Source organism: Plutella xylostella, chromosome 3 (assembly GCF_932276165.1).
Source record: "Plutella xylostella chromosome 3, ilPluXylo3.1, whole genome shotgun sequence".
NCBI classification, from domain to species: Eukaryota; Metazoa; Arthropoda; class Insecta; order Lepidoptera; family Plutellidae; genus Plutella; species Plutella xylostella.
In genome coordinates, this window is record NC_063983.1 from 8,350,009 (window position 1) to 8,371,705 (window position 21,697).

The 21,697-nt window shown below is 33.7% G+C and overlaps 1 protein-coding gene across 1 annotated transcript; it reads right to left on the minus strand.

Annotated features, from left to right (window-relative positions):
* Nucleotides 1-5,747: 5,747 nt before the first annotated feature.
* LOC105394453 lies at nucleotides 5,748-11,691 on the minus strand. The gene is made up of 3 exons (XM_011566357.3): nucleotides 11,613-11,691; nucleotides 8,694-8,967; nucleotides 5,748-7,144 (listed from the first exon to the last, which is right to left on the minus strand). The coding sequence occupies exons 1-3, from the start codon at nucleotides 11,613-11,615 to the stop codon at nucleotides 6,942-6,944; spliced, it is 480 nt and encodes a 159-aa protein (XP_011564659.3). The 5' UTR covers nucleotides 11,616-11,691; the 3' UTR covers nucleotides 5,748-6,941.
* Between the last annotated feature and the right edge of the window lie 10,006 nt (nucleotides 11,692-21,697).

Sequence of the window (21,697 nt, forward strand, 5' to 3'; positions counted from 1 at the left end):
GACTACGGCTATGCTATACTAATCTAAGCTAATCTAACCGAAAATGCTACTCTATCAAACAGTGGTATAATGTATTCTTAACCATGCGACGCAAAAAATATTATTTTGTAAGTGTCTATATCTATAACATAAAAGTGCGTTTTCATCTGTCTTGTGTTTCATAATAGCGACCGCTAGAGGGAGCAATCACTTCCCACTTTTATGGTTTTTCTGCTGGTATTGACTCTTTTTGCGTTGGGGTTTAAATAATATGTAAACCTTCTAGTCAAGTCATTTGTAAAGCTCCTCTATATTTAAGATATGGTCTATGAATTTGGGCTATAGAGTGACTTTATGCGAGCACACAATTATAGTGGCATAGCTCAGAAGCTCTGCCCTGCTCTTATTTTACCAAATGATTAATTATGTCAAAGTATTTGAGCTGATTTGAGAGTTATGAAAAGTATTATGTCTTGAGTATTATAATTATAAGTAGGTATTTAAGCATACCAAAGATCAATGTATCTTGGGGAAAGAAAGGGTACTTAGTATCTTATGGCTTTGAATATAGGAATAAAAAAATACTAGCAATGAAAGATAAATATGGAAACATAATGAAAATAGGCGTAATGATAACTGCTAGTTAAAATGGCCTATATATTATTTAACACGAATATTATGAAGTCTTTTAAAATGAGTATTGTAAAGAGAAATATTACGTATACTTATTGGTAATAGCCGTTAATTAAGAAAGCATTTCATAATCAAATCAATGCTGAAAAAGTTGAAAACTACTGGAATACCCGAACAGGCAAATTTTACATACTTATGAAATTTAACTATGTTTAAAAATATGCCGAAACAGGACAGAACAAATACCAACTACTCTTTCTTTCATATTTAATGTGAATATGAAAAGTTTAGGGAGTTCAAATGTTGAGTGTATAAAATAGATATGTAGTTAATATAAAATTGATGTAGCTTAAAATTGATGTGCATAAACATTACATTTAAGCAAGTGGTATCGATCGGTGTTACATGTGCAATTATAGTTTTGAATGGTATTATATGTAACTTATGTATGTGCATTGTGCACCCACACTCACAGTGTATCTTTTTTCTTCCTCAGTATATGGAAAATGGTTCTCATAAGTATCCATTTAAATATTTGGTGTAATTTTAAGATTAAAATAAGGCGATAAGGGCTTATAAGATAGGCCGATAGCAGAAGAAGTGGATTTGAAAATGAGATGATGACGTCAAATATGTATGTGCATATCAATACATAATGCAGAATAGTAGTATAAAATGAATGTTAGATATGTGTATTTTCTTGAATAGTAGGTAAATAGAATTCTTAGAGATTCATAATAAATGTGTAAACTTGAGATGAAATATATAATTTATACCTATATGTACTTCTAAGTATTTCAAACGAACCATTATTATGTATTTTATTTGTTTACTATTTATGTAAATGAACATATATTTATGTATAAATATACATTCTATAAACTAGGATATAATAACTACATTTTATTCTGAATCTAGATCGTTATAAATTGATGGCTTAATAACTAAGAGGTTCTTAATTTTTTATTCGTAAATATACATGTATATATTCACCACTTAGGTAATTAAGGCACTTGCATTAAAAATATTTATACGGCGTCACAATAGATCTTTTATATGTATATTGAATGAACACTAGTTCTATTCATGTGTATACTATTTATGTCACTATATTAATCAATATTAGGTACATAAAAGGCCTAAGTATCAGTTTTAAAGTTATGTATGCTCAGTATAATATAATCGTATAAAAATACGGTAAGTATTTATAATTTCAACATTTTCAACCTTACACTTTTACTAAGCACAATATTTTACAGGCGCATCAAGTGTAATGTTTGTAATATAAAATATGAAAAATCTTGAAGTTTTGTGAACATTATAGTATATATACCACGAAATGAACTTTTCAAAGATGGTTACCAAAAACTCAAGAAAATCAATATACATACTTACTTTCTTGATTTATTATCACTAAAAGGAAAGCTGAAGCCCGCACAATGTGATTGTGAGAGTGTCTTATTAGAGTACGGTCCAACATCTAGGTGTAGGGAAGAAACTGCAAGTACATTTCATTTATTCTGGGCCTCAAGTCTGCTAATGAATGGCGGCTCAATGCTGTGTCGTCTGAATGGTGTGGCGACTTTAGGTATCTGTTTTCTCTTGGTTAGTGAGTCCCAGTAGTGCAATATGAAACACTTAACATTTATTACTGTCTATTAACGTTAGTTCTTTAAAAAAGATGCAATAAATGTTTCCTAAAACGCAGATAATGAATACCTACAGTGCGAAACCCATGCTGCCGACACACAACTGTGCCGCCATTCCTTAGCAGACTTGGGGCCCTGATGCTTAGATTCACGATATATGCACAAGATGGTGTGTCATATACAGAAACAAAGCAAAAAACTGTCCGCATTTTCTTTACTGTCACACCGTTTTAAGATCCACCTAATGTACCAGTGAATAAAGTCACAAATCTTCTAACCGAACAAATTCAAAATAAGAGCTCAGTGGTAGAAACGGGTGTCATTTGTTCTGTAAAAGAGTATCAAACTGTCTAACACACTCAGATTATGAAAGAGCAGCAATTTTTTGTCTAGTTTCTTGATGAAAGTTTTTTATAATTCCCATATTGATTTAAAAAGTATGAAAATGACTTTACGATACTCATTAGGATATAACTAATGAAATGTACTTGCATTCTACTTGGTTTGGCATATATAGTGTTTGATAAAGGAAATGTATAAAAAAGTCTAGTCCTATTTTAAATACTGATATAAGTAGCTATGGTTTAAATTTTTTTATATTTATGGTCGATTAAAGTAATATAATTATATCGAAAATGTTACTACTTAAAAACAATTACTGTACATTTATAGTAGTTGTAAGTACACTTCGTTTACTGGGGATTCACATTTAAGTATGTGTTATGATTAGCAACTTTAATCGTCTAATGATCTCTGCATTTATTTGCATTAACTTACTTAAGGGCTGATTTTTCAAAAGATGTTATCTGAGTAATAAAATTGTTGCTGTCACTGTCTTATACAAACATTCAGATGCGACAGCATCAAAATAATTTCCCAGATAACTTTTATCTAACCATTGCAAAAATTGCCATAAGTAAGTATCTCAAAACAATCTGTGATTATTTTTTTACTTTCCTCTCTGTAAGTTATTTTTAGTTTTGCAAAGAAGCTACCTCTACATCATAGGCCTCTGTATATCCATATATTTATTTACCTAGATACTTAATGGCTTATTATGAGGTGGTTGTGCAAAGGTTGTGTTTTGTACTTACTAATCTTTCTTAAAGTAATAAATGAAATCACCAACCAGCTTGTAGAAACAATATGGTTTCTTTTATAAAAAAAGTGTTCAAAAATTGTGCCAAACTTGGCTTGATCGGAAAAATATTCTTATATGTAACCAATCCCCCTCTAAATGTACATACAGTATCAACAAATAAATGTAATATGTGTGTTATTCATGTACCTGTTCAAATATTTGTAAAAATATGTAGGTATATGTGGGACTGCATTAGGATCTTACCTACTTACTTCAACACTGTTAACGGAATCTAAATGGAAATCTATTTTAAATATCATTGTATGAGAATATATGTTAACTGTATCAAATAATAAATGACTCGAAAAAGTATATAAGTATCCTATTTCTATTCAGTATTATTTAAGTCCCACTTACCCGACAACTCTCTCAGCACAAGCTTGCTTGTGTTGGGGTCCACCAACCCGCACTTGGCCAGCGTGGTGGACTAGGCCTAAACCCTTCCTTTATTGGAAGGAGACCCGTGCCCCAGCAGTGGGGACGTAATGGGTCGTGATGATGATGATGATGATTATTTAAGTAGCCATTCTTTCAGAGTAACAGTTCTTCAATTCAACATTTTTAATTATACTAAGAGGTATTCATGAAAACAACAAGGTAACAAAAACAACATTGTTTATTGATAAACAAGAAACGTAAACAAATAATCAGTGTAGTTACACCAAGTACCAAAAGTACCGAGTCCAGTGTCGTCACAATAACAGTTATAGGTACAAAGAACTTAAACGTAGTAACTTTATTCAACATAAATCAAAATAGAGGATAAAATTTAAAATAATTGCAGATGCATTTTATAAGGAAGAAGAAAGAAATAGAAGAAGGAAGATAGAAGTACTTAAACAAGACAATATTCAAAAGATAGATACAGTGGATGGAACAGCTAAGAAAACAAACAAAAGTTTAGAACAAGAAAGAAATAAGATTATGATAGAAATATTTAGAGACAGAAGAAAAAGAGAAAAGATATTTAATAAGTAAGACAAGATGATCAGCAAGAAGAAAAAATAATAGAATACAGATAAAGAAAGTAATATGAAAAACAAAGTAAGGTGAAATAAGGAAAAGGTGTAAAGTTTATAAATGAAAATAGAAATAAATAGTATAGTCGTATGAAGAATAAGTTGATGTAAGATTGCCAAAGAAGGCAGTGAAATCAGACAAGGTAAGATAGGAAATAAAAAGAATATAGAGAGAATATAGTTGAAAGAGAACATAAGTAAAACACATTCATAAATAATTAATACATACACAACAATATTTAGTATAAATAAAACAGAATTTAGGAGAAGGATGAAAATAAAATAAAATGAGAAACAGAATAAGAAAAGTTGAGATTTAAAGAATAAAGTGAAAAATAGAAAAAAGATAGAGAGAGATATGAAGTACTTAAAAAGTAATTTAAATAATATAAGATAGGATAACGAAAAAGAAATTGAAGAAGATGACAGAGAAAATAATCAGGTAGACAACAGTAAGACAAAGAGAAGAGTAGTATAAAATATATAACGACTTAACCATCTCAAGTCGCTGGTATTGAAATTTTATATTACATATTTTAGCGAGCTTGATAAATTCAAAACTGCAATGTCTAGGTACTTATAATAGTTAGTAATGATACAAGTGATGGTGACATATAAAAATAAGTAATATCGAAAACAAGAAAAAATATACTTAATAAAGATTAAACAATGATAGATTATAGTGAAGATGAAAAGAAGTTGGAAATATTAAATTCTTTATAGTGGTTTTTAGAAAGTACTATGTATAGTTGAGCAGAAAGATAAAGTAGATAACTTTAATGTACAAACATGGAAGAATACAATACAATATGAATGTTGAATGTATGTGATAAGTTTAAGATTATGAAAGTCATAAATCCTATAGGTACAGAATTAAAAAAAAAGATAGAGTAGAAGATAAAAGAATAAATTATGAAAAAAAGATAAGAAGAAATAGAACAAGAAGGTAAACTTTAAAATGCGAAAGATACAAGAAAGTAAACAAAATTGAAAATTAATGGTTTGGTATAAATGAAATTTTTAAGAAATAAGGAAGAATAGAATTAATACATTATACAGGGTGTTGCAAAATTGGTATACTAAGCCGAAACCTACATGTGCAGCATGGTATATCTAAGCCCGAATCTGAAATCAGAATTTGGAAATTCGCGAAAAAAAAATTATTTTCCCATAGTAAAAAGTCACGTGACCAACAAAGTTTCTATGGAAAATGAATATTTTTTTTCGCGAATTTTCAAATTCTGATTTCAGTTTCAGGCTTAGATATACCATGCTGCACATGTAGGTTTCGGCTTAGTATACCCTTTTTGCAACACCCTGTAGATTAAAGAGCAAAGATAAAACAACTTAGTGTAGTAATCAAGATGTCAGCGACATTATAAAGATATGAATACACTATAAAGATACAAAGAAGTGTAGATAGAATGAAGAATAAAGGTAAAGAAAGAATGAATACATTAAATAATAAAATATAAGAGTAGGCCGAATAACTTTGGTAAATGAAAAAACATTGTGAAGATAAATATAATTTTATGAAAACCGTAAAGTTTAAATAAAATATTTTATGAAGAAAAGTCAGATGTAAGATGTAGTCGAGATAAATACAATACACGTAGAAATGAAACCATACAATACTCGATAGGTCAAAAAAGTAGAAGGAAAAAAGAATAAAGGCATGAAATGTATGATCATAATAAAAAGTTAAAGAGTCTATAGGTAATAATATATGTATAATGAAAAATATAGTGACATGTAAAGGAAAGAAAAAATGAGATTTTTAGTTCATTATAGGTACTACATAATGCTTACTAATTAAAGGGAAGAACTGGAAATATAAAGGTCACAAACAGGATATAGAATAGATAAGACAAAGTTAAAAAAAGATAAGACAGGCAGAAAGATCAAGAAAAGGAAGAAAAATAAGAGAAATAGTATTCATATAAAATATATTTTAAAAGAGAGAAGACGTGAACATAGTAAGAAACAAGAGTTTGAAGATATGGAAAAAAGTAACAGTGAAAGGTAGGTAAGTTAAGAAGGTAGTTAGTTAAGAATATGAACTGATACAAAGTGCATAAAGTGTATAAAATATGGTTAATAAAATTACAGAATATTGAATTTAAACTAAATAGGTATATATAGCAGAAATAGTAAAGAAATATCAAGCTAAGTGAAACATGAGAGTAGAAAGAAATAAAAAGTGAAGTGATTATAAGTGAAGATTGAAATGATAAAAAAAGAATAAATTTATTCGTATGCTGCATCATGCAAAATTGAATTGCGTACTTGCTAATTAACCTACGAACACTAACTTGGTGCGTATCACAGTGTTATTTTGACGAGTTTCATCAAAAACCTAGGAACTACAAAACATCTAAGACTAACCTAAAAAAAAGTGCCAAAATATCAGAATTAACCGTCTGAAACAAATGTGCGGTAATTCTATTTCACGTGTTGCAATATTTAGCCTAAATTCGTAATACTGTCTTTGGTAAGAACATAAACTAAGGCGGCAATAGTTTACTTCCGTCTATAGCTATCATGATGGTTATTGATTGGGTAGTCGGCGTACCATCCGAAGGCGCCGTTGTCCCCAGTGTGGGCGCCAAAGTCCACATATTCGCCGAAGTCCGGAGGCCTAGACTCGTACTGGGACGCCGCGCTTGACACGTCAGGGTTCTGGACTATCCTTGCCGGGACAGGCTGCGGCGCCAGCGCTATAGCTGGAATTATAGAAATAAAGTGCATTTGTTATGTTGTCAGAAAGTTATGTTTAGATCATAATAAATACCTACGAATTAATGAAGACATTGTAATAGCGTTTAACGCTGAGTTGCAGAAGGGAACATTAAGCTAAAGCTGTCGGCATTAAATCTATGTATATGCGTCTCTATCTGTCCGTATACTGTCAAAGCAAGGCAGCAATACATTTTAAGGTCGACATTAACTTGGAGTTCTGTTCTGCAACTCTGCGTAAGTGGCTACTAATTTCAAAAATCAGACTTAATTAAGCTAGCGACAGACGAAGCTCGGAAGCTTAGAAAGGAAATGAAACTGAACACAAAGTCTCACAGGCACCGGTAATGGTATAAACCCGGTAGGCCACCATCTTGTTTAATTGGAGACAGTAGCTCTCACTATCAGACCAGTTTCTCAAGAAAACCAGGAAGTTGATTACAAGATAAATAGTAACAAGTGTCTGGCGCCTTAAGTTCCGGTCTAAAAGTGTTTAATGATAGAGTATGGATAACAGATAATACTGAATCTCTGTTGCTGTAACAACCAGTTTATTTATGGTGTAAATTGCTGCAATAAAACATTCAATGATGGACCACGCAAAACTTTATTAGTTTTCAAACTTTAAAACTTATTATTCGCTATCGTTTCGTAACTTAATTTGCATGCGATGATCGTTTGATTTGGCTTATTTTTATAAATTATAACAGTCTACATACAGTTATTGACGTTGTTGTGATATTTTAAGGTGCAAAGTAGACCTGTAACTACTAAGTCACCCCCTTTATATGTAGGTATATTATAGACATATTTTTCATATTTTTAAGGTTGTTAGAGCCATATCTGTGGTAAAATTTCCTTTCAAATATTAAGTACTATTTATAAAGTTATTTATATGTGACAAAGGCACAAACAATCCCTAACGAAAGTACGTAGTTAACGAGATACTAAGTATTGATATTTGATAAGATAATATTTTAAGTAGTCGCTACGATACAATCTCAAGATTTGTAACGAACAAAGGAGGAAAGTGCTTCATCAGTGAATGGATCCGATCTGAATGTAAAGCAGTTAAACGAGTTACATCAATCCACGGTTCGGTAACAGAGTAACAGACCACCACAATGGTAGAAAGTTTCAAGTTAATCCTTTGTGCTCCGTGGATTTAGCCACGCTTTCAATTACCGCATTTGTGACGCTCGTATTACGGGTTTTAATGGCGTAACCCGAGGTTCAGGCTGCACGTATGGGCTGTTGCCACAAGAGAAAGCTGTTAGCCGAAACATGATGGATGTAGGTACGCGCTCAAATACACATTATGATCTGCTTCGCTTTCTTTGACATTTTGTTGTGAACTTTGATCTAGATTAGGGGACATGTAGGTACAAGGAGAGAATAAGCTAAAGAAATAACTAAAATAGATGTAAAAACACTGCGTCCAATATTACGCATGATGATGCTGAAATATTCCCTTTAGGCTCAAACTATCCTCACCAATAAGCAATATAGTTAAGAAAAATAAATGTTATCACTTACGTTGAGGGACATACTGCTGCACCGGTATCGGCTGGTACTGCTCATTCAACTGCTGCGGTTGGTACTGCTCATTTGTCCTCTGAGGTTGGTACTCCTGATACTCCTGGTATACAGGCTGCTGCTGCGGCGGCGGCGGCGGTTCCAGGGTCTGGCGAGGCGCCCGGCGCAGGTGCAGGGAGCTGAGGTCCACGAAGGCGATCTGGTCTGACGGCAGGGCTATGTACCGCGGCCGGGCTGAAGCCACGGCTATCGTTGCGGCTAGGAGGATGAGCTTCTGTTGACGAGAATGGGAGGGTTTTTTATTTTATTCACACGATACTTTTATGGGTACCTATGTTACCCGTACGTTTTTCAGTCAGTTACAATACGTTTGGTTGTTTACGTCTTCTTCTGTCTTTCAATAACGATTACAATAAGTTCGTTCCTATCTTATAGGTGGGCAGGTATGTTTGTATATCTCGAAGCTTTAATTGAGTATCATAAATCATAAGATTCGTAAGGCATCTAACTACTATTAATCGCATAATCAATCCATCTTTCACCTCCTGACATGGTGTTGGTGTAACTTTTCCCCGCTCATGGCAACGTTAAGTACAGTCGGACACGTAATCGTAAGTGCCGCGTTACGCAACCGCAATGTAATTGGAGCTTTCTGTACTCACTACTCATAGTGACGTGAGTAGGTATGTTTGTTTTACTAATGAGGATGTTTTAACGGACTCACAATCGGCTAATTTGAATAAACGATGGGTGTTTGTTGTTTGTAGATAATAAATGAGTTTATAATGTTTGGGATTTAGTTTGACCTAAACAAGTATTGATTGTACTTATTTGGAAATAAGGACTTTAAATTGTCATTAGTTAAGTAAGTAGGTACCTAAGTACTTTAGATGATTAAATAGCGGGGAAGGCGTATTGTGTAGGAGTAAGTACCTACAGAATTTTGTATTTAATCTGAACAGCTGCCCACACAGCCCTTGCAACGTTCGAAAACCAGTTATCGTAAACAACTTCTGTTTCCACTGTTAACCGCAAAAGTAGGTCGGTGTAAGTGCTCGAAATTCACTTTCAAAACCCCGTTGCAGCGATGCAAAATTATTAATGTTTCGTAAGAATTCGATCGCACGCTCGATTTGTTTTGGCGGTGTAAACGGATGGCCATTTTATTTTGTATTTTTTAACTTCCGTTTTACGATGATTTTACGTTTAGAAAGTGAAATTATTCCATAGGCTATGTGATTGCATGATTATAAGATGATAACAATGGAAATTGATAACAGTTGAAACTTGAAACATTAATCGTTATGTTTTGCGCAGTCAAATACCATAAGTAATGCATTTGTAAATTAAACCAGGTTTATGCTGTTTTGCGGTTATAGCTAGAGTAAATAGACCTCGCCTTACATTCAGCCAGTTCAGCTGTATTCTGTTAAGCAGTATATCTCATACTCATATTTATAATGATAAAATGACCATGATCAACTGCTATCATTGTCAACAACTTTCATCAGTTGTCCAGCCTTGAGGTCTTATATCAAAATGTCAGTCGCAATATTGTTATTCTCATATTTTACGACAGTGGGTAGGTATTCGAGTAGCCTGATGGTGAAAGGTCCTCGCCAATGCCAATTATTGCCTTTGAGTAAAATACAAGTGATATTTTTATGACAATTCACAGTTATCAAGGTCTTAGTTATAGCTGCAGCTAGGTACCTACTTATCTTTTTTTTATGTGTAAGGACTTTGGGAATTCTTTTAAACTACTACAGTAGTTACTTACAGTAATTCCAAAATTTTCTACATGGATTGGATTCGTTTTTACGTTACTACCATAGGGAGAGTCATTGCCTAATCAAGGTCTGCTAAGTGTCTGTAAGGTTACTATTATAAAAATTATAACTCCTGTGTTAATTTATAACGAGGTTGGTGTCAAACATGTCAAACGTGGTAACTTGTAAGATTGTATCCAATGAAATAGGTACTTATACCTACTAGCTGGCGGTCAGTTTAATAAGGGCATTATTCAATAGGCAACAATATTTTACTAGTTACTAGTTTACAAGTAGGTACTATTGTAACCTAACGAAACATTAGATTGTATTTAAGTAAGTACCTCTAATTAGTTTATTATATTTACTTATTAAACTCCATTAAGTATATTATACCTAATACCTAGTTACATTTAGTTTTGTTTGGTTTTTAATTGACCATTTTTATACTACTTGTACATTCCGGTGTTTAACTACCATATAAACTAGGTATTTCATGTGAATAAATATTTATTTACGAAACAAGAGAACAATTAGTTACTTTGTTAATTAATTTAAGTATGTTAAGTTAAAGTGTTGCAATGATTTCCTATCGCCTGTATTTCGGCCTCGTATTGTTCATGCTCTACTTTCAGCCAACTATTGGTAATAACGACTCATGATAAGGTAAGTGAGTAATTAAATGCAATATATTGCATAATTTAATTAAAATTTGTCGGCTAATGCAAAAAATACATGTATGTATTTTTATCAGTGCTAGGTGGTTTTTACGGTACAGTAGGATTAAGGTACTTCTGATCATTTGGGGAAACTATATTTAGGTAGGTATACCTAGATACACATATTGCTTGTAGGTATAGTGGTGCTGTATTATGTAGGTTAGGTACTCAATAACTAAGGTAGTGAATAAAGCAGAATCTTATTCTAGTCTTACGATAAAAGAGGAAAGTGTAGAACGAAGACAGAAGAAAGACAGGAAACCAAATCCCGGAAGAGCTAAGAACTAAGAAGAAGGAAGAAAAAGAAAGATAGCGCTTGGTGTTCGAAATCACATTTCAAAAACTTGCACAAGAAGGTATGCAAACTCTTTGTTTCAGACACCAAACTTTTTCACAGACAGCAAAGAGGCTGTATAGGTAGAGGCACTGACCATGTTGCTGGCTGTTTCAAGCGGCGCGCGCGTTGCTTCCCGCGCTATCACTGAGCTCGGTACAGTCGTTGCTACAATTTTTATACCGGCCCCGGAGTTTCACTTTCTACGGTCCGGTGTGGTGCGGTCCACTTTTTCGCAGCCCACTGGACCTTTAAAGGTAAACAAAGGGAGAACGCGCACGCCCTTAGCCGCGGGCTGGCGAGAAATCGACTTTTGCAGATTTCGTAAAGAATTAAAGATAGTTAGGTGGATGACGTTTGAAAAGGGAAAATCGTTTGAAGGTAATCGCTATTATGAAATACTAACTTATAATAAGTACTTACCTACTAGCGTTGTTAATTAGTTTACATTAGATCACTGCATTAGCTGCACCATTTAGTGGTAGTAACATAGTTATGTCACCACGAATCCTACAAAAGTACCTACTTAGCCTGTAATTACTTATAATATACATAAATATGTATATTCTATACTTTAATGTATAATCTACTTACGCTACGGCATGACATGACCTCTTTCACGACGCGAGAGTTAACATGAACACTTCGATCAACCATGTTAACCCCTACTGGGGGTCGAACCCGGGTCCTTCGGCACAGCAGTCAGTCACTAGCCAGCTAGCCACTGCTTCATATATATGCGGTCTGTGGTTAAACAGACCTTGAAGGCTACATATTATTTTAAAATAATTTAACTTTGACTTCAACGTTTACTATCACGCTATAAATATGGGGAATTATAAAACGAGCGAACAAAAAAAAACTTTGCGACTGATGATGACATATTGTTTTAATAACTTGAGCGGTATGAATTTGAGTAAGCGAAAAATTAACTAAACTGACGACGAATATTGATTTATAATAAAATCCAGAACGAGCTTACAAAAAGTGGATTGTGATATATCCATTTCAGATATTAAAATTTTATCCGAGCGACTTAATTACTAAGTGAGCGACTGGAATTACTAAGTGAGCGACTGGAAATACAGAGAGGGCAACTTCAATATTAAGATAGATTCTATTTTTCTAAGTGAGGTTATACTTATCGAACTACTAAAAAGTTCACTTTAGCAAAGTTTTGTATGCTGCTTTATTAATGATTATTGGTTACTGATATTCTATTTGAGGGCTTATGTTTTTTATTTTGATACGCTTTTTTAATGAAAACTACAGATTTTTAAATGCGCATGAATTCGAATGGGGGCGCGGGCGGGGCGACGAATCGTTGCAGTCAGGTGACTTGTAGTAGGGCTCCTCATACCTATCAATGTTTCTTACTATTAATAAGAAGTTTTTTTTAGTTGACTGAAGCGTCTTATTTTATTTTTTGTTCATTTGATTGAAATAAATGCATGCATATTACTTTAATTTTACGAAGTACATTGTTTTATTTAATTACCCTTATATTTCAATAATAAAATTTCTCAACTAATAGAATAGTGTTTCTTCAAATGGTTATTTCATATTATTTTTATTTTTTAAATGTGAGCTCATTATACGCAGAGTATCATCTGCTCATTAGTGTATTTTTCAAAGTGGTTTTTGTATTCGAAACACTTCATTTAAGATAAAATACCGCTCAGTATAAAAAATACATTTGCCAAATATTGAAAAAAATGCAGGACGTAACGTTGACACTCAAACAAATATTAGGTCGCTCAAATATTATGAAGCTGCTCATTTTGTATTTTAAGTAACTCAAATTAATGTTTGTAAGTTGCTGTCCTGTTGATTTCTCGTCACTCGCAGTCAGTCGCTCACTTAGTAATTCTATAACCCAAATTAATTAATTTTGACACTTAGAACTGTAATTTACAGTCACTCGTTTTATTGCTACCCTATAAATATTACTGAGCACAGTATAATATAGAATACTGGATTGTTAGATAGGTACTTGATAAGTTATTAGCTATTGTTGGAATTATAATCTAGGTCAGCCAGTTTGAAGGTTTTACTTTATAGTAAGTAATAGGTAGGTTACTATAGGCCCTTGGATAAATTAATGTACCTACCGTAAGTTAACACAAGAGTATATACCTCTACTATGAGGATTATGTATGTAGGTACGGTGCTTAGTTACCTAATTATACATAGAGGGACTTTTATTTTAGCAGCTTGGTAGAAATTCAATAGCATGCTGCATGCTGTTACTGTAATCAATATACGAATGGGAGTTATGGCACGAAAAAAAAACGGTTGTGCCTGGATTATCATCATCATCAGCCTACATATCCCTGACATCAGCCTGTACTACCTACTGCTGAAGATCGGAGCAAATCTTTATCTAAATCCGGTATTGTATTGCACATGGCGTTACCACCATGAATTTTAAACAATATTTACTCGGTTACGAGTACGAGGTACCTTCTACAACTTAGGTTAGGTGTGTGAAGTTAGCAGCCTAAAGTTAGCAGCCTTTGAATAGCCGACCAAATTAAGATGGTCACTTCAGTCATTGCATACTTTATCAATTAAAACACGTAAAAAGCCCCAAAAACATTGGAATAACAATGCTAGGTATTCATATAAACACTATAATATGTTCTAAAACAAATAAATACTATAAAATACGACGTTTACTTACCGACGCCCTTGTTGGTTAATGGATATTTTGTATGGGGGCACCGAGATGCCATAGACCTGCCAGCATCTCACCTGGTTTATTATGTGTGTTGACTCATTATGAAACACTGACAGAAGTTTCATCAACATTGAAACGGTATAGCAGGTGTCCAGGAGCCACTTTCTGACAGATTTTGGGTAAAAATTCACAATATTTCACGAATAATCAAGTTTGCAGGTGGAACCTGAAGAAAACCAGCTGCAAGTGATAGTTCATATGAAAGGTATTATTAATACCTAGAAACAGTTTTCAGTAATTTCAGATTAAATGACTCTTGGTGAATATTCAAGGGGAAGATCAGAAAATAAAAGTTAGCAGCCCAAGATTACCATTTTGTATGGGGGCACCGAGATGCCATAGACCTGCCAGCATCTCACCTGGTTTATTATGTGTGTTGACTCATTATGAAACACTGACAGAAGTTTCATCAACATTGAAACGGTATAGCAGGTGTCCAGGAGCCACTTTCTGACGGATTTTGGGTAAAAATTGACAATATATCACGAATAATCAAGTTTGCAGGTGGAACCTGAAGAAAATCAGCTGCAAATGATAGTTCATATGAAAGGTATTATTAATACCTAGAAACGGTTTTCAGCAATTTCAGATTAAATGACTTTTGGTGAATATTCAAGGGGAAGATCAGAAAATAAAAGTTAGCAGCCCAAGATTACCATTTTGTATGGGGGCACCAAGATGCCATAGACCTGCCAGCATCTCACCTGGTTTATTATGTGTGTTGACTCATTATAAAACACTGACAGAAGTTTCATCAACATTGAAACGGTATAGCAGGTGTCCAGGAGCCACTTTCTGACAGATTTTGGGTAAAAATTCACAATATTTCACGAATAATCAAGTTTGCAGGTGGAACCTGAAGGAAATCAGCTGCAAATGATAGTTCATATGAAAGGTATTATTAATACCTAGAAACGATTTTCAGTAATTTCAGATTAAATAGCAAATAGAGACAATAGCATTATTTTGCCAGGTGCACGTCTTGTCAATAAAAACTTTTGCAAGTCGGCTTATGATCAAAGGTAAAAAAAATATTCTGTATACTAACGCACAAAAAATAACCATAATCAATTCTTTAGTTTCGCAACAGGTAATAAGTTAGGACATTCTATTGTTGTGGTGTGATGAACTCTTTATTTTAGGCAGGTAGGTAAATGGTTTCCCAACTATAAAATAACACTAGTCGGCATGCCATCAAAGGCTCACACCTGCGTCATGCGTCATGCGTATTGTATGGCGGAAAGAGTAAGGCTGAAAAGATGACCTTTTGTGATACTGATAAGAGTATTGTCCTTTTCTATAAGTGCAGTTTTTTTGTAGTTAGTACAAAAAAACTGATGATAACAGATGTCAGAAAGTGGCTCATGGACATCTGCTATACCGTTTCAATGTTGATGAAACTTCTGTGAGTGTTTTATAATGAGTCAACACACATAATAACCAGGTGAGATGCTGGCAGGTCTATGGCATCTTGGTGCCCCCATACAAAATGGTAATCTTGGGCTGCTAACTTTTATTTTCTGATCTTCCCCTTGAATATTCACCAAAAGTCATATGATCTGAAATTGCTGAAAACCATTTCTAGGTATTAATAATACCTTTCATATGAACTATCATTTGCAGCTAATTTTCTTCAGGTTCTACCTGCAAAATTGATTATTCGTGGAATATTTTCAATTTTTACCCAAAATCTGTTAGAAAGTGGATCCTGGACACCTGCTATACCGTTTCAATGTTGATGAAACTTCTGTCAGTATTTTATAATGAGTCATCACACATAATAAACCAGGTGAGATGCTGGCAGGTCTATGGCATCTTGGTGCCCCCATAAAAAAGGGTAATCTTGGGCTGCTAACTTTTATTTTCTGATCTTCCCCTTGAATATTCACCAAAAGTCATTTAATCTGAAATTGCTGATAACCGTTTCTAGGTATTAATAATACCTTTCATATGAATTATAATTTGCAGCTAATTTTCTTCAGGTTCTACCTGCAAAATTGATTATTCGTGGAATATTTTCAATTTTTACCCAAAATCTGTTAGAAAGTGGATCCTGGAGACCTGCTATACCGTTTCAATGTGGATGAAACTTCTGTCAGTATTTTATAATGAGTCATCACACATAATAAACCAGGTGAGATGCTGGCAGGTCTATGGCATCTTGGTGCCCCCATACAAAATGGTAATCTTGGGCTGCTAACTTTTATTTTCTGATCTTCCCCTTGAATATTCACCAAAAGTCATTTAATCTGAAATTGCTGATAACCGTTTCTAGGTATTAATAATACCTTTCATATGAATTATAATTTGCAGCTGATTTTCTTCAGGTTCCACCTGCAAACTTGATTATTCGTGAAATATTGTGAATTTTTACCCAAAATCTGTCAGAAAGTGGCTCCTGGACACCTGCTATACCGTTTCAATGTTGATGAAACTTCTGTCAGTGTTTTATAATGAGTCAACACACATAATAAACCAGGTGAGATGCTGGCAGGTCTATGGCATCTTGGTGCCCCCATACAAAATGGTAATCTTGGGCTGCTAACTTTTATTTTCTGATCTTCCCCTTGAATATTCACCAAAAGTCATTTAATCAGAAATTACTGAAAACCGTTTCTAGGTATTTATAATATCTTTCATATGAACTATCATTTGCAGCTGAATTCCTTCAGGTTCTACCTGCAAACTTGAATATTCGTGAAATATTGTCAATTTTTACCCAAAATCTGTCAGAAATTAAATCGTTTATTCATTTTCAAACCAGACATATACATTTATGCATAACACCCCAAACAATACAATTGTTTCTCGGGGTAGTACACTCTAATTAGCTAGCTATTTTTATAAACACTTAAAGTAGGTATAAATACAATTAAATTATATGAAACATGCAGCAAGTTATGTACTATAGTTTATGCAATCCCAATAAAAAACACAAGTTGAAGGTAACAATAATTGAGTCTTATTACATTTATTACAAAAGCTATCGGTAAGCAACTACTAAATAACAGTATGATCATTAAGGCGTAGATTACAAGTGTTCAAGGAAATGTTTTTTAAGTGCCCTGTTTCTAGAACAGACTTTATGTCGTAGTACACTCTTCGTTGAATCAGACATACTATTGAATATCTTAGGAACTAAATATTCTTTTGTTCTTTTACCATAATTATTATTAACTTTCGGTACAAATAGTTTACCCTTACTCATCCGTCTGGTTTTAACTTTACTATTTACTTAATAAGATCTTGTATCTATTATCCCAATATTCTTCCTTGGCTATCTCCAATAGGTATTTCTTATCAACCGGAATTACGTTACATTTTTTAAATAGTCCCTCGTAATTGTCCTTATACTGTTGTTTAACTTTTTTATCAACTAAATTTTTTAAGAATCGTATTTGAAGTTGTTTTATTTTATTAATATAAGTTTTAAAAGAACCCCCGTAAGTTATGATACCATATGATATTAGTGAGTCTACTAGTGCAAAATAGAGGCAATACAGGACAGATCTAGATACACAGTATTTTAATTGATGAAACTTTCTTAATAATATCCTTAATTTACCTACAAGCAAGCTTATATGTTTTTTCCAGCTAAATTTACAATCCACAATTATACCCAGGTACTTACATTCGTTAACCTGTTCAATAGGCTTACAAGTACAATATACATTATTATGAAGACAATTATAGCTATGACCTTTAACAACTAGTCCATTACATTGATTCTTAAAACTTGACGAGATGCACATAATATTTGTCTTTTTAACATTCAGAATAATACCGTTATCGTGAGCCTATCGTGTAATATTATCGAAATCCTGCTGTAAACATTGTTGTATTATATTTAAATCTTTATGGCCATACATGAGACAAGTATCATCAGCGAACATATAAATGTTACAATGTTTTACAACTTTAGGCATACTATTTACATGCATTATATAACAGGTCGGCCCGGTCACTGACCCGGTTGCTACCCCGTACTTGACATTTTCTTGATATACGAACTAGATGTTATGTCACATACGAAAACAAAGCTAGAAACTGTCGCATTTTGTTTACTGTCAAACCGTTTTAAGTTCAATCTAATGACAACCATTGCATAAATGAATAAGGTCACAAATCTTCTAACCGAACTAATCCAAAATTGAGCCTAGTGGTCTACCACTTACCTTCTAAGGTGGGGTGTCATTTTACGAGACGTTTCTTTTGCACTGACACTCCATCTTTTTCGCATATCCTAACTAATATTATAAATGCGAAAGTAACTGTGTCTGTCTGTCTGTCTGTCTGTCTGTCTGTTACTCTTTCACGCCAAAACTACTTAACGGATTTGGATGAAATTTGGTATACATACGGTCTAGACCATGGGAAAGAACATAGGCTACTTTTTATCCCGGAATACCCACGGGAAAACTTTTTAAGGCGAAGCGAAGCGCGCGGGAACAGCTAGTTGTTAATAAGTTCTACAAGAAACGTGGGTAAGCCGACTTCGACGTGCAGGGAACGTTATGACATCCACCGAGCCTCTTTTGGCATGACATCAATAACTAGCTACTTGCCTTATCACCGCTTGTGTTGGTAGAATTTTAAACTAATACTCCGCGTAAGTAACAGATTTACATTGCACAATATTGTTAAAAGTACCTAGCACATTTCTAAAGTTTACACTTTTACTACAGGTAAGTAGCGTAAAAGTCCTGTCAATCACATCTCAAACGGTGTGTTGTGTTGTGTTGTGTGTCCGAAACGGATGGAATAGGTACACACTACACATTCGCAAAAAAATGTTAAGTAGGTAAGTACTTACTTATATAGTTAAGTAAAATATAGGTATACTTAGCTTTTTCAGTTTAGCTTTAAGATTAGTTTCCATGTAGACCCCTTTCAAAAATATATTAAGTATGATGATGAGTGTGTCATCAACTTGTTTTAAATATTTACCTACTTATTCGTTTCACATTGTGTAGAAAGTGAACTCCATTGTCAAGTGTTACAGTTCACAAACAAACAACACTTGGAACGGTTACGTAACAGTTTATATATATTTATTGTCGTTTCCAACTCTAATTGTTCTCAACTATCTCAAATTTGGCGCAATTATTTGTAGTTACATCAGCGAAAACGATTTTCTTACAACTTCCGTACCTGTGCGATTAATTTAACGTTTAGAAGTCAGGCTAATTTTGCACATGGTGTAGTGTTTTAGTTAGGAACCGATTTTGATAAAATATGGCTATGAAGACACAGTGGAGAGGCACTAGAAGAAGAAGAATGAACACTCGGGGTAACATAGTTAACATCCTAAAAAAGAAAATAAAAATCGGTTCAGCCGTTGGGAGCTACCGACATATTTTTCACATGGTGTAGTGTTAGTTATAAATAAAAAAGAGGGTGTTATAAGTTTATCGTGACCGTGTTTCTGTGTATTGTGTGTAGGTATTATATACCTACAATAAATACTATAAAATCGGGTCAGCGGTTCAAAAGTTATGCGACTTTCAGTGTTGAATTTCATGGGTTTTAACATTGCGGTTAGGTTCTTATTTACGTTACCATCTAGGTAGGTCAAGTATTTTAAATTCTATTCAACTGTAATGAAAGAAAGAAAGAAAGAAAGAAAATACATTTATTTCACACACACACGGAAACAACACAAAAATAAATAATAAAAAAAAGGTAAAGGAAAATGAGCAAGGGTGTTGCTTCCCGGTGCAGAAACGGGTTCTAGCTCAGCTTGGTGCTATGATAAACCATAATGAAAATATGGTGAAATGAACGGAGCATGTTTGCAATCATTGATGAAATTGGTTCATGCAGGTTGGTTTAAGTTATTGAGGTTTATTCTATGAGGAAAGAAGCATAGCACTCCCATTTTCTGTGTGTGCACAAGTGGTGCACACATGTTATAAGGTATTGGTACAATCGGTTCCTTAATAGTGCTGGAACTTAAATAGAGCTCACATTTGACAGTGAGACGATAGACACTTGGTTGGTAATAATTGGTATAAATCTCATAAATATGTATAAGTACCTACCTATGTTTATAATATCTAAGTACTTACATGGATAATATTTGACATCCATCGAATGTGGCCTGATATTTTTTTTTTAATTTTCATGATAAGAGCCTACCTTTGATATGTATTTAGTTACTCCGAGTGATTCAAATGAAAACCTCACTCACGACGTTAGTTTTATTACTTCTAACTAACTTTATGCTCACACTAGTCACAATGCTTCTATACTTTTAGGTAGGTAAACTTCTAAACAGATAATTTGATAAGACGAAGGCTCAGCTAGATCGTGGCGCCGACCTTACATTGTGTGTGATATCTGGCGGTATCTGGGTCGGTTCCCGATCTATTGCGCGCATGAATGGACGACGCGGTTACATCGAGACCGTGTCACGATGTGTGAGGTGCACGTGTGTGCTACATGCAGCTATGGATTTTGCAAATTTGATGAAGTATTGCCCTTGCATTTCATTTGAAGGCAGTGGAAGCATCATTTATAAATGTGCCTCAAAATCGTATTAAAAGACAGTTTTTCATGCTGAGGTGGTCTTGTAGAGATTGCTACAAGCAAGAATGGACGCCTTTTTAACCGATTTCGTGTTGCTGTTTTATTTTTAAGTTAAAAATTAAGGTCAACCGGGGCCAAGTCGCCTACGGGGCTAATGCCTCGAATCCATTTATCTTCCGAACCACATACTTTAGAACTACTGGAGTCATCTGCTATCTATCTTTGGAACTCAAACTTTTACCACTGACCAATAGATGTCGTATCTGGAACAATTTTCTTAAATAATCTGCCATTTCAATTTTTTCACCTCTTTCGGCCAACTCAGGTTTCCTGACACGTTTTTTTGAATCGTTCCAAATGTGTGTTTGTTTAAATGAATCTATGTTTCCTAACTGTAAATACTGTAATTGTTTTGTTGCTTTACATATTGTTTTGATTATTTTATTGAAATAATGTAAGATTCGGACACAATAGGCAATTACAAATTTGTAGGTTTAGCTTTTTTTTTGGGGTAAATGCCTCTGGGCTGATGGGGTTATTGCCTCTATTGCGGCGCAATAGCCCCATTTCCAGGGGTTCTAAACCTTTTATGTTTTGATAAATGTATTTTATACATTCACGAGCAATGAAAAAGTTCCAGTGACATTAGCACCAAATTACTCCTAAACGAAAAATACTAGGTTAATGACGACTTCTGCAATATTGAAGAACATATAACAGCCTATCAAAATTAACATTCTTAGGTTGGTAATCCAACTAAAACGTAAATAATTTGAATATATATTAAACTAAATGTTTTAAAAAATTTACATCATTTGGTGTCGACATTATAATGTTGTTAACACGGTATATATAGAAAATAATCATATAATAAATAATAAATAAAAAAAAATGGTTTTATGGTCTCTAGAAAC